This window comes from Cervus canadensis, chromosome 2 (assembly GCF_019320065.1).
Source record: "Cervus canadensis isolate Bull #8, Minnesota chromosome 2, ASM1932006v1, whole genome shotgun sequence".
NCBI classification, from domain to species: Eukaryota; Metazoa; Chordata; class Mammalia; order Artiodactyla; family Cervidae; genus Cervus; species Cervus canadensis.
Window position 1 is genome coordinate 100,161,152 of NC_057387.1, and position 14,114 is coordinate 100,175,265.

Below are 14,114 nucleotides of genomic sequence, written 5' to 3' on the forward strand. Positions count from 1 at the left end.
GGCAGGTTTTATTTTTTAAGATTTTTTTTTATGTGGACCATTTTTAAAGTCTTTATTGAATTTGTTACAATATTGCTTCTGTCTTATGTTTTGTTTTTTTTGGCCAAGACATGTGTGGTATCTTAACTCCCCAGTCAGGGATCTAACCTGCACTTCTTGCATTAGAAAGCAGATTCTTAACCACTGGGCCACCAGGGAAGTCCCCTAGAAGCAGAGTTTGACCACCGCCTTCTTCCACCTGGTGGTAATGTTTATCATCCCATTGTGATCCAGCAACACAGTGGGAGCTGTGGCCCAGGTCCTGGACTCGGCCTGCTTCCCTCTCTGGAAGCCTGTCATCCTGGATGCTAGGAGGCTCTGGAAGTCAGGCCCAGGTTCTAATCCCAGCTGTGCCGTGTATCTTTGGGTTAGTTATTCACTCTGAGCTACATTTCCTATTTGTGGAAATAATAATCCATATAGCACCTCTACCTAGATGGTTGTAACAACGGAGAGAATATATATAAAGTCTGTACACCATAATGCATACCATAAGTGCTTAATAAGCCTGGCACACCACAAGTACTTAATAAGTTGTTGCCTGAAGTCCGTCTGAGTTCTGCCTCTCACAGTCCCATCTGTGCCCTGGCTCAGCTCCTCTCGCTTCCTCCCACCGGTAGGTGATCGTCTGGGGAGACTACGGCCGCATGGACCACAAGTGCTTCATGGGCATGGCCCAGATCATGCTGGACGAGCTGGACCTGAGTGCTGCAGTCACCGGCTGGTACAAACTCTTCCCCACGTCCTCCGTGGCAGACTCTACGCTCGGCTCCCTCACCAGACGCCTGTCCCAGTCCTCGCTGGAGAGCGCCACCAGCCCCTCGTGCTCCTAAGGACCTCTGGGAGAGGCCGGGCTGCGATGTGAGAAGGGGTGTGGCCGCCTCCCACCTCCTCCCCCCTGTACATAGTCCTCACGTCTTTCTGGCCCCCTTGCCCTGCTGCATGCCCGTTGGCTACTGGGCCTGGCCCAGCTGTCTTTGGAGTCTCTAGTGCGTGCACGTGTGCGTGTGCGTGTGTGTCTGTGTGTGACCATGTTAGATCTATTCATTTGTCTGGGTGTAGTCGGTCTTGGTGACTATATGGGCTGAAACCCATGTCTCTCGGTGTCTCGTGGTAAAGAAACCCAAAGGAGAATTGTGAGGCCAGGACTCCCCCACCCCCACCCCCCTGCCGAATCCAGGGGTGGAAGTGGGGGACACGGCCATTGGTTCCTCCCGCCTGCCCCGGGCTCAGGGCAGAGCCCGTGTGTTCCCCGCCGTACCTGTCCTTGGTGGTCTCTGCTTAGTTTTCTGTCTTGTCCTTTGTTCCACCTCTGCCTCTCCCAGCACTGCTGCTCTTTTTTGAGGAATGTAGCATCCATTGCAGCCGGCCACACTGAGGCCCCTCTGGGAACCCTGACACCACTCCTTTCCACCGAGCTCTCCAGCCGCTCTTCCTCCTGAATGCACCCACAGCATATAGCAGCTCACCTAGGTCCCTGGTCAGGGCCCCGGGGAGCAGAAAGTGCTAGGGAGCTGCGGGCTTGGAGATCACTTTCTCCCTCCAGCTGACACCTCCCGCTTCCTAAAAGTGAGATCCGAGGGGGTGTCAGTTCCCAGGGCTGCAGGCCAGGTACCTTGGCAGGAAGTGCTGGTGCCTCCTCTTGCATTGTTCACCTCCGGTCTCCCTTTAAGCCTCCTCGCTTCCGACATGCCAAAGGAGCCCTCCCAGTGGACCCCAGGAGGTGCGGACTGGATGGTCTTGACCTGCAAGAGGTTGGCCTCACAGGGGATGTTGTCTACCAGGGTGGGCAGCCCCCGACAGCACCTGTGTCCTTTCCAGGCCCTGAGGGTGGCCCTGTGCCCCTTGGGGCTCATCCTGAAGGGGCCTGGCTTATTGAGGGGCCACGGAGGGTGCAGCTGCTGGCAGGAAGGAGGAGGGCTGGGACTGACTTGCTCTAAGAATCCTGTCCGACCTTCAGGGATTAGCTGCATGAAGCTGACTATTAGGGGCTCTATTTTCTTTCTTTTTTTTTTTTTGCTCATTTCTAGACCAGCGTCTGTGTTTGAGAGCTCAGACTTACTGAAGCTCCAGCCTCTGGGCTCCCGCACAGCCTGGTTCTACACTCTATAGACCGTGACAGTCACCAGCTCTGTACAAGCAATACTCACCCCCTCGGCCTCCCCGCCTCCCGCGCTCTGCCGCTGCCCTCCGGAGAGTGGCCCGGCCTGCTCTTGACGCCGCTCCTGTCTCTGCTGTCTTTCCACCTTTGTCTGGTTGGAGCTTCCCAAAGCCACTCAAACCCTGACCTGATTGGACAGCTGGGCCCCTGGGGGTGGGCACCAGGGCCTGGACTAGACCTTGTGAGATGCCGGCTGGGAATCCTGAAGTCTGGCTCAGGAGCCCAAATCTGTCCCTCTGCTTCCTCGGGTCTAGTGTGAAAGGCGAGAGGTTGCCCAGAAGATGGACATGGCAGCCCTCAGGTCCACGACTGCAGGGGAGAAAGAGGTAGCAGGAGGGGTCAAGGTCTGGGGCCCCCGCCCCTTCCCCAGACATCACCCCCGAGCACAGCATGACTCTCACCTGCGTACGTGGGGGGAGCCGTGGAGAGGTGCTTGGACTCCATTCATCACCAAAGCCAGGTGGACATGGGGATGGATGCTGAGGCGGGGACGTGGAGACAGAGGCTCTCTGAGACAGACCGTTCTCCACTGAGGGGTTTCCTTTTCTGGCAGGATCCGTATTGGGCTAAAGCCAGGGCCTGACCACCTCCCTCCCAAGAAAACTGCCCACGGACAAAATGTGGGTGAGGGCAACAAGGACTAACAGAACGAGCGCCTGGGCTGACTTGCCGGAGCCGGACAGGAACTGTTGTGTTTGTGGAGAGAGGAGACAGCTGGGTTGAGTTTTCTTTCTCAGAAATTCTCCCCTGGCATTGGGATTGGGTAATGCATTTCCCATGGCAAAGGGCTCTGTGGTCTTGGATCCTGGGGTGGGGAGAGGGAGGAAACTCGCTTGCAGAAGAGTATTTGTATGTCTTGTGGGTGACGCAGAGCCATCACCCTCAGAATGGTGTGCAAATACTCGACAGCTTTGGAGTGGTGGGGTTATTCGTGACCCATAGGTTCGTGTAGATCTTTCCTGATGTGGCATGGAATGGTGACACCCAGACTGTGCGGTCACCCCCAGGAAACGAGAACTATCAGGGTGTCACCCTTCTTCCCCTAGGGACCCAGGAAGACAAAAGATGGGGAGCTACCAGCTGAGGCTCTGCTGGGGAGTCAAAGGCTGCTGGCCCCTTGCCTCCGGGGAAGGTTGGCTAGGGGGCACATACTAGCCAGAGGGATGGCCTGACCTGTCCTAGAGGTCGGACACTCACTAATGGGAAGTCATTCCCCACCCAAATCGACCTTAGGGGATTACCTTTAATCCTTTGTACCAAATCAAGTTAATCCAGTTACCCCACCTGGATTTTCTCCCATGAGAATGAAGTCTAGTGAGGCTCCATATACGTGTGGTGGTGAGCGGCTGGACTTACGGGTCTGTCTAGGCCTCCTAGATGCAGGGGCTTGTCTGAGAGGCTGCTCTGGAGCAAGCCTGTCCCAGTGGAGGAGGGAGCACGTGTGACTGCTGGCCTCTCCTGGAGGGGGGAGCATCCATCCCTTGAGGAGGGCACGGTGGGGAGGGGAGGAACATGATTCCTCCCAGGCACTGTTAGATGCAGCGTCACAGCTCCACGTGCCCGCTCCTCACCCCAGGGGACCCTGGGGCTGATGACAGGCTGGGCTTTTTGTCACTCCATCTCCCTCTGCTCAGGCAGGTTTCATGGAAGACGTGGCACAGACAGCCCTGCAGCGCTGCCGGGCTGTGGGCAGGAACCATGAGAGATGATTCAGAGCATCTGTCTTCATGTTTCTGCCGTGTTCAATCTGTCCCACTTCCTTCACAGACTCCTTTCCTAAAGGGATGGCTGTGATGGGCCTTTGGTATGAATCAGACTCCAGCGAATGGGGCCAAGTCTTGGTTCTTCCCTGAAGGATCACATCCCTTTTGTCAAACCATCTCCCCAACTACTCCCCACCCAGTCTCTCACCTGACCCAGCACTCAGGAAAGGAGGCTCTCCGTATGCAGCAAGCCCAGGCATTGCCAGCATTTCAGGGGGCCGAGAGAGAGGGTTACCCCTCTCACTCACCACTCATGGGATCACTGGTTCTTCCGGGGGCCTAACACCCACCAGGGCCAGCATGCCTGAGTTCTTCTTTACTGCCAGCCTTGAGGAGAGCGGAAGCCTCCCGCCCCCTTTAAAGACGCTAGAGCCCTGCAAGGGCACTTCTTTGGAAATGAAATGTAGCACAATCTTAGACTGCATTACCAGGAGTCCTGGCTCGCGACCAGGGTCCTTGTTCCACGCCCTGCAGCCCAGGAGAAGCTGGGCTCCCACCCCCACCCCCCAGCCGGGGCTCCAAAGCTCCTGATGACCTCCGAGTCCCCATCTTCTTCAGCCCAGAAAGCAGCAGGGCTTCAGAAAGGTTGCTCTTCTGCTTCTTTGGTTGCTTCCTGCACTGTGTAACCCTGTGGACAAATTGCTGCCTTTGCTCATCGGTGGAGAGGGTCGGGGGCGGGGGGGGCGGGAGCGTGTCCTTCAGGACCAGGAGGCCGTCCGGCCAGCAGGGTATCTGCAGTGGCTGCCAGGAGGGGGAGAGGTCTGCTGCCCGCCGGCTCCTTTCTCTCTCCCTCTCTCTTCCTCTCCCCGGAGTTTTCTTCTCCAATATCCTGACCCAGAAAGAGGTTCCTTAAAATGCTGCTTCCTGTACTGGACTACCGTTCACCTGCATGATCAGGGAGGAGATAGGAACGTAGACTTGTCCCCTACCTTCTCCCTCGAGTCTGCTTTTCACTCAGGTCAGAAGAGATTGGGGCAAAACAAAAACAGTCGTGACTGAAGGGCAAGCGTGCCCCACCTGATCCGGTGAGGCCTGATGGGAACTGGATCGGCCTGGGCTGGCTGGGCAAGGGTTATTTTGAAAGAGTGCCTGAGCATCTCAGAGTGATGTCAGTGATGCCAAAGAGAGCAACTTGGCCTCCTCGGGCAGCAGCTTTGCCAGCTGAGCCTCACACATGCGGCTCAGGTGTCGGCATGCCCCATGGTGGGACCTTGTTCTCTGACAAAGGGCTTAATCTTTCCATGTAGCAAAGCAACTTCCTCTCCCCCCAACCCTGAGCTCAGGCCTTTGTGGGCCCAGTAAGGCTGTGCCTGTAAGGGAAACTTGCATTCTCCCAGGGGCCCAGACTGGCTCGGGGAGGATGCTCGCCACAAAGCATGCGTGTTACTGCTCCAGGAGAACCTCCCCACGTTCTGGTTGTAAACTTGGCCAGCAAGGACAGGAACCTTCAGCCTCCCAGGCAGTTTGCACTAATGCCAGGAAGGTCCTTGGGCCTGGGTTCCAGAGAGCTTGGCAAACAGAAATGGGCCCTGGGAATCCCAAAGGCAACAGAGCATCCACCCCAAAGGTCAATGGCCTGGACAGCCGGCTACAGAGAATCCAAGGCTGTTATATACAGAGAAACTGTGACCTTATGCAAGTCTCCTCCCTTTTCTGGGTCTCAGCTTCCTCATCTGCAAAACCAGAGCATTTGCTAGTTATTCCATGGTTCCCTCCAGGTTTTAAAAGTCTGATCTGGAGCTGATGAGGATTATGAGCCTGATATACCTGGCACCTGGTCCCACAGGCTGGTTCCTTCCAGCCCTGGGGGCAGGTCCTCTCACCCATCCACGCCCAGATGCTGCTTCTGACAAGAACTCTGGGAATCCTAGCGGACTCTGCTCCTTCCCCCTCCTCGTGGTTTATTGTTCTCTTCCTCTTATGTGGTGAGATAATTAAGGGTTGTCTGCAACGGACAATGTCCAAGGTGCTGACGCGAGGTTACAGCCTCAGCTGCATCCTGCATAGGTCAGTATCCCCACCAGCAGACGATGCTGGGTCGGGCCTCGTCTCTGCTTCTAGAACGGGATCAGTGGGAGAATCTTAAAAGAAGAGGCTCTCTGATGGGAGGAGAGAGGGAACTTATTTCCCTTCAAAGTATTTTGCTTCTTGAATAAAATATATGTATATATATATAACTCTTCTCCAGAATGCCTTTTGCAGACACCATCTCAACAGGCAGAGTGGCTGCTGCTTCCTTAGGAAAAGCTGGCTTGATTGTTTCATCCACTCCTTGAGAATGTAAATTCACAGGAGGCAGGAACCCCTTTTTTAGAATTTCCAAATGCATCCTGCAAAGAGAGAGCAGATAGGGACTGACAAGCACACTGTTTAGATAAGAAGCAATTAGCCTTTTACATTTTCTATATGCAGCATCTTCCCAAACTCGTTGTGGCTCCCAGGTGGCAGGTGGATGGCTGGGAAGGACTACCGGCTGTTTCTTACAACATTCTTGCCAATTCCCTTGAGGAGAAAATCCTTCACATGGCTTCTGCATGTACAGTATTTGGGCAGCAAAAAAAAAAAAAAAATTATTAAAGTCAGTTTGAAAATGGTTTCACGTGTTGTTTTCTGAAGATGGTTCTTAATTCTAGGAGAGAGAAAACAGTCCCAGGGGACTGAAACAAGGAAGAGGAAGATGCCTTGGCTGAGAAGCAGGAGAGAGAAGTACATCTCAGAAAAAGCCCTGAAAGGTCTGACCTGGGCATCTGGGAAATCCATTGTCACAGTATGTCACTGGGCCATGGAGTCTGACTACTTCAGGCAGCTTCCTGGCTCTGTCTCCCAGGATCCCTGCTTACAGGCCCTCAAAGCCTTCTATTCCCACATAGTCCACAAGGGATGCCCAGAACCAAACAAAGGGAAAGGTGAGACGGAGCTGAGGCCACTGCCCTTGACCCACTGCTGCTTTCTGAGCACTTGGGTCCAGAAGCTCTGCTCAGGCATGTGGCTGGGGCAGTCTCGCTCGCTCAGCCACACCGGATACAAGCAGTAAGCATAGCTGTTGACCTCCAGTGCTGTGACCCCTGGAATACCCCTTTCTTTCCTTGCCTCAAGGAAGGATATAGTCACTTCTGGGCAATGCCACTGTCCTCTTAGGACTGGATCGGGGGGTATGGAAGATGGATAAAGTATAGCAATGTCACAGCACACGCTTGCCAGGGGAAAGGCTGATACCTGCCTACCAAGAGCCTTTCAGAGTAAACTCCACTGCTTTGCAGTTCCACTGGGCACCATCTCTTGTTGGAAGGCTCATGAGCCTTATGTCTAAGCTCTGGTGCTCCCCCAGCATCCTGTTTTTTCTTTCTTTCCCACTTCTGCTCTCTGAGACATCTCATACACTCTCATGGGTTTTAAGAACTTCCATGCTTCTAGCCAGTAAAAAAAAAAAAAAAGAGAGTCAATAAAATTAAGAAAAGAGGGACAGACAACAAAACTGAGATCCACAGAGACATTCTGAAAGAGGTTCTTCAAACAGAAGGAAAACGGTACACACTTCATAGGGTTATTGGGGGAATTCAGTGAGGTAATATGTTTGAAGTGCTCAGAACAGTGCCTGGCACATAGCATTTACTATGTTTGCTGTTGTAAAGAAAATGATGGAATGGCTGAAATGTAAGAAAGAAATGTGAGCAAAGAAATGATTAGTAACTATTAACATACAGATTATAAAACTGATAATCCTTGCTTTTTAAAATTAAAGTCATGAACTAAAATACTAGAGAATGATAGCACATAAATTGGTCCTTGGAATGTTCTTGGAGGTGAAAGATACTGAATAACTTCAATCTTCCTTAAGTATCCATTCTAAAATCTAGAGTAAATACTAAGAAAATACAAATAGAATCAAATATATTAAAAAATCCTACATATAAACTATGAAGTTTAGTAGTGTATTAAAAATGATATAATCATGATCACCTGGGCTTCCCAGGTGGTGCTAGTGGTAAAGAATCTGCCTGCCAATGCAGGAGACATGGGTTCAATCCCTGGGTTGGGAGTATCCCCTGGAGTAGAAGAGAGCATCCCATTCCAGTATTCTTGCCTGGAAAAGTCCATGGGCAGAGGAGCCTGATGGGCTACAGTCCATGGGGCTGCAAAGAGTTGGACACAACTGAGCACACACATGCGCGCGATCAGCTGGCGTTTATCCCAGAATATAAGGGTGATTCAATAGAAAATTTCACTGTGATTCACCACATCAATAGACTAAAGGAGAGAAATAATTATCCTAATGCAGAAAAAGCATTTTGTAAGGTTTAATCCTATTTGTAATAAAACTACTGGCAACTTCCTTGCTTTGATAAGAGACCACTCTAATGGCAGAAACCAAAGAGGAACTAAAGAACCTCTTAATGAGAGTGAAGGAGGAGAGTGAAAAGGCTGGCTTAAACTAAATATTAAAAAAACTAAGATCATGGCGTATGGCCCCATTACTTCATGGTAAATAGAAGGGGAAAAGGTGGAAGTAGTGACAGATTTCCTCTTCTTGGACTCTAAAATCACTACAGATCATGACTGCAGCCATGAAAGCAGAAGACAATTGCTTCTTGGCAAGAAAGTGATGACAAACCTAGACGATGTGTTGAAAAGCAGAGACATTACTCTGCTGACAAAGATCCATATAGTCAAGGCTATGGTCTTCCCAGTGGTCATGTATGGTTGTGAGAGCTAGACCCTAAAGAAGGCAGAGTGCCAAAGAATCGATGCCTTCGAACTGTGGTATTGGAGAAGACTCCGACAGTCCATTGGAGACTCTCAAACTGTCAAGCAAGGAGATCAAACCAGTCAATCTTAAAAGAAATTAACCCTGAATACTCATTGGAAGGACTGATGCTGAAACTGAAGCTCCAGTATTTTGGTCACCTGATGCGAACAGTCGACTCATTGGAAAAGTCCCTGATGCTGGGAAAGATTGAGGGCAGAAGGAGAAGAGGGCATCAGAGCATGACACAGCTGGATGGCATCACTGATGCAATGGACATGAACTTGGGCAAACTCCGGGAGACAGTGAGGGACAGGAAGGCCTGGTGTGTTGCCGTCCATGGGGTCGCAAAGAGTCAGACATGAATGGGCAGTTGAACAACAACATACACCAAAAAGCCTGTAATAAATGTTATGTTAATGAAAACATTCAATGTATTCTCTTTAAGATCAACAGAAGAAGAATCAATTATGTTTCTTGGACCCGGCAGAGAACTGATATTGGAAGGCAAACTGCTACCTTGAAATCTGGAGAGCACACACATAGAATTAGAGCTAGTCTATGATTACCAGGGGAACCAGCTGGAGCCAAAACCTGATGGGAACACTTAAATGTTAATACTAACAAATTTCTGGAGGCTGTGTGTGAACTACTTTGGGTATGATCAACAATTGGAGGCTGGGAAGGGTGCATACGTTTATGGGCTTTTTTTCTAGACACCCAAAGCAGCCATGAAATTAAAAGACGCTTACTCCTTGGAAGGAAAGTTATGACCAACCTAGACAGCATATTACAAAGCAGAGACATTACTTTGCCAACAAAGGTCCGTCTAGTCAAGGCTATGGTTTTTCCTGTGGTCATGTATGGATGTGAGAGTTGGACTGTGAAGAAAGCTGAGTGCCGAAAAATTGATGCTTGTGAACTGTGGTGTTGGAGAAGACTCTTGACCCTTGGACTGCAAGGAGATCCAACCAGTCCATCCTAAAGGAGATCAGTCCTGGGTGTTCATTGGAAGGACTGATGCTGAAGCTGAAACTCCAATACTTTGGCCACCTCATGCGAAGAGTTGACTCATTGGAAAAGACCCTGATGCTGGGAGGGGTTGGGGGCAGGAGGAGAAGGGGATGACAGAGGATGAGATGGCTGAATGGCATCACCGACTCGATGGACATGAGTTTGAGTAAACTCCGGGAGTTGGTGATGGACAGGGAGGCCTGGCGTGCTGTGATTCATGGGGTCGCAAAGAGTTGGACACGACTGAGTGACTGAACTGAACTGAACTGAAAGTAGAGATCTGAGAAAAACCTAGTGGTCTTTTTCAGGGAGAGGGTAAAAGTTCTAAAAAACATCCAGAGTCTCCTCCATGACAAAGGTCTACTGTCCAGGGAAAACACTGAAATGACTCATTGGAAAAGACCTTGATGCTGAGAAAGATTGAAGGCAGGAGAAAGAAGGGAACAACAGAGGATGAGATGGTTGCATGGCATCACCGACTTCATGGACATGAGTTTGAGCAAGTTCTGAGAGTTGGTGATGGACAGGGAAGCCTGGTGTGCTGCAGTCCATAGGGTTGCAAAGAGTCAGATGTGACTGAACTGAACTGACCCAACCCTGGGGAAGGGCATTTTCCCCACTCAGGGGCCCCATAGATTTCCTCTCTCACCTAAGAGGAGATGAAAAGCTCAAAATATGCTTATGAAAGTCATGACACAGGAAATGGACCCATTAAAAAAACGAGGTGCAATCATATTATAGAAGGCTTCCTCTGCCCCACAACTTATCCCCTACAAACAGGGATCTAATGGCTTACAATTGAAATAGCTGCAAGACACAGCCTATTAGTGAAGCCCCAAATCAAGAGGGGAGATTAAAAACTGGTCATCAGCGGAATTTGAAAAATCTATGACACCTATGTGCATGAGACCATTTAACCGTCTCATCCTCTGTCGTTCCCTTCTCCTCCTGCCTTCAATCTTTCCCAACATCAGGGTCTTTTCAAATGAGTCAGCTCTTCGCATCAGATGGCCGAAATACTGGAGTTTCAGCTTTAACATCAGTCCTTCCAATGAACACCCGGGACCGACTTCCCCTAGCATGGACTGGTTGGATCTCCTCTCAGTCCAAGGGACTCTCAAGAGCTTTCTCCAACACCACAGTTGTACAGGAATCCTGTACAAAGCCATAAAAACAAAAAAAAATAGAGGAAGGATTGAAAAAGAGATAAAGCTGTTATTTATAGATAATTTGATTACTACCTTATTAAGAAGAACAATTATTAGAACTCACGAAAATATTCAGCAGCACGGTTGCTGGATACAAGATCACGCTACCAAAATCAGTTGCATTTTTTTTTCTGTAACAGCTATAACCAGTAAACGTGAGATATTATCCACAATAGCAATTCAAATTATTAAATAATAATGAAGAATACATAAGACCTCCATAGAGCGAATTTTCAAATTCTTAAGAGTTGATGATCTGAATAAATGAACAGACATTCCCTGTTCTTAGATAAGGCAGTTTAATATAAAGATATTAACTTTCCAAGTTGATCTGTAAACTCAACACAAGCTAAAAATTTCAGTTGGTATGTTAAGTAAACTTACTCTGCAACTTATGTGTAATAATATAAGCCTATTAATGGTTAGATCAACTTCTGTTTAAAGAAAACTCAAGGATTGGCATGTAATATATCTAGGAAATTAATATATGATGAGAGGGGTACCTTAAAACAATGAGGAAAAATGGATTGTTTAAAATATGTATTAGAGACACTTTCACTATTTGGACAAAAAAAGAAAGAAATCCCTGCTGTTGGGTTGCACTCCACAGACTTGCAAGCCTTGTAGCTGCCTAGCCTGCAGAGGGAAGAGCAGTCTGGAGACAGCACCAGAATCAGCAGCAGTTTATTGGACAGGGGATATCACACATCCAAAGCAAAAGATCCTGGAGTGACCCCTCACTGTACATGACTAGCAGGACACGGCAGCAATCTTCGCTACCTGAGAGGAGAGGGAGGCTACCACCTATGGGGGAATGACGTGATCAGTTACACAGGGAGACTGTGGCTGGGGCAGGAGGCAAGCACGTAGGCAGTTACTGATTAAGCCCTATAATTAAGAGGATTGGATAGTCATGTGAGTGAGGCAGGCCCTGGTGGAGCGGGGTGGGGGGGGGGTGTACAGAGAGCAAGAGAACAGCCATCTTGGGAGGTCTGACCATATACCACACCTATATACCTTGCTGGACCCTTATAATCTTGGTCCAGCTCTCTTCCATGATATCCCTGGGGTCAGGTATGTAGAGGTGCTCTGCAACCAAATACCAAGAAGGCCATACAGACACCAGCAACTAGAGGGCATCAAGAGTAAGATACCTGCTACACTAAAAACAGGGATTGCCAAGAAGTGGGCAATTTTAGAGCCAGGCACCTGGCATGCAGGACAGGAAGAAGGTGAGAGTCATCAGTCGTCCCTACGTGGTCACATTAGCTGGGTCACTCTTGCATGGAAAATCGCTGCAGACCTAGCAGTCTGACTCATTTTGCAGTGAAGTCACCATTATCACGCAGTCCGTGAACAGATTCCCTCCACTCAGGCTAGGGAGGAAATGTGAGATGTTTAACAGGCACAGTACAGGGGAGATCATGACCATTATACAAAACGAAAACAGAAACTGCATTCTGACGTGTTTTTCCTGGCCTGAGATGCCATATCACCTGTCCACCTCTTGGAGAAGGAAATGGCCACCCACTCCAGTATTCTTGCCTGGAGAATCCCAGGGAGAGAGAGCCTGGTGGGCTGCCGTCTATGGGGTCGCACAGAGTTGGACACGACTGAAGCGACTTAGCAGCAGCAGCAGCCACAGTCCACCTCTGTCCCCATAGCTGGTACCCAATCCTGGAGAGGTGATATAACAATGGCACAGAGTTAATAGAATGGGGAGGGGGGGGCATCTTTCCCTAGTCGGGTTCCGGATTAATAACCTTAGTCATCTTGGGTGGGGCCGGGAAGAAGATAGGTGAAATCTCTAAGTCCCTTTCTTTCTTTTTTTTTTTCTAAGTCCTTTTCTAATTCTACTCCTCATCCGGTGGCAGACCCAAACCACCAGGAGCTAACTTGACAGTCCCAGGGCCATTTTATAATGTTTCCCTGGGGGCAGATCCTATGATAGCAAAAAGTGAGCTACAATCCTGACCAACAGTTGGCAACAGTCCTTCGGTAGTAAACAGTTGAACTCAGATGGTGTTGACTAGTTGCCTCTGGGTTCACATGGCATTCACAATCACTCCTGGGATGTCCAGTTATAGTTTGTAGGACTTGAGTTAGCCTCCTGGCCCATAGATTGAGAGCAGGATTCCTGTCTCAGTGGTGGTTCTGTCCCCTTCCCTAGCTGGGACCAGAAGTCCAAGGGGCCTCTTATTTTGCCATTGCCAAAGGCCTTAACCAAACCCTTCTGAGTAACTGGCCATGTCTGCTTCACAAGCCTGTCCCTATCCCTGAGTTAATAATCCTAAAGTCTGTGTCAGTACTCGTTTAGGCGTGGTGGGTCAGGGGTATGCTTGTATTTTGTAGATAATCCAGGTCTTTGCACTTTGTCTGTATTCACCAGCCATCCCGGTGCAATCAGATGAGTCACAAGCATGGGGCTTCTACTTTTTAACTGGAAAGAGACTCTGAGGTTGAGAAAATATCAGCAATATAAAGAAAGAGAAAGACATCTCTTCATGTCGTCAGCTGCCGTCGAGCCCCTAGCTAATGGATGGCTATATCAGGATCACCCCACAAGCTTCCATTCCCCATCCTTATTTCCTCTTGACATCTCGGCACTCACAGGAGTTCTCTCAGCCTCCTGACTGGTTCACCTATTGTTGGGCTGCACCCCGCAGGCCTATAAACCTTGTAGTTGCTCAGCCTCAAGATGAAGGAAAGGGCCTGGAGATAGTAACAGAGACAGCAGCAGCTTATCAGACAGGGAAATCTGACACGTCAGAAGCACCCCACCATGGCTGGCTGGCAGGCAGGCCGGCCACAGCAGCAAGCTTTGCTCCTCAGGGAAGAGAGAAGCTACCGTTTACAGTGGGAATTGAAGTCAGGTTGGCTTCTCAGCTACCAGGGAAACCCATGGCTGGAGCAGGAGGCAAGCACGTAGGCAGTTACTGATTAAGCCCTATAATTAAAAGGACCGGATAGTCATGTGAGTGAAGCAGGCCCTGGTGGAGCAGGGGGTATACAGAGAGCCCTAGAACAGCCATCTCGAGTGACCTGACCATATACCCACCTAAACCAGGACACAAAGATAAACCCTAGATGGTTCAGTAGACCCAAAAATGAAAGGTGAAATATAAAGTTAATGGGAGAAAAATGTAAGATAAATAGTTCTGTGAAAGAAAAGCAAGGAAGAACTT

The 14,114-nt window shown here is 49.6% G+C and overlaps 1 protein-coding gene across 7 annotated transcripts in view; it reads left to right on the forward strand.

The window, feature by feature from the left end:
• The window catches only part of RIMS3 (regulating synaptic membrane exocytosis 3), a 42,713-nt gene extending 36,156 nt beyond the window's left edge, over positions 1-6,557 (forward strand). For 6 of the 7 annotated variants that reach the window (XM_043461745.1, XM_043461744.1, XM_043461746.1 and 3 more), the window contains one exon: positions 660-6,557. In XM_043461745.1, the coding sequence (XP_043317680.1) occupies positions 660-872 (213 nt within the window). In that variant the 3' untranslated portion in view covers positions 873-6,557. The remainder of the gene's footprint in view (positions 1-659) is intronic. The other variant, XM_043461750.1, reaches the window with a different exon arrangement.
• Positions 6,558-14,114: the final 7,557 nt, after the last annotated feature.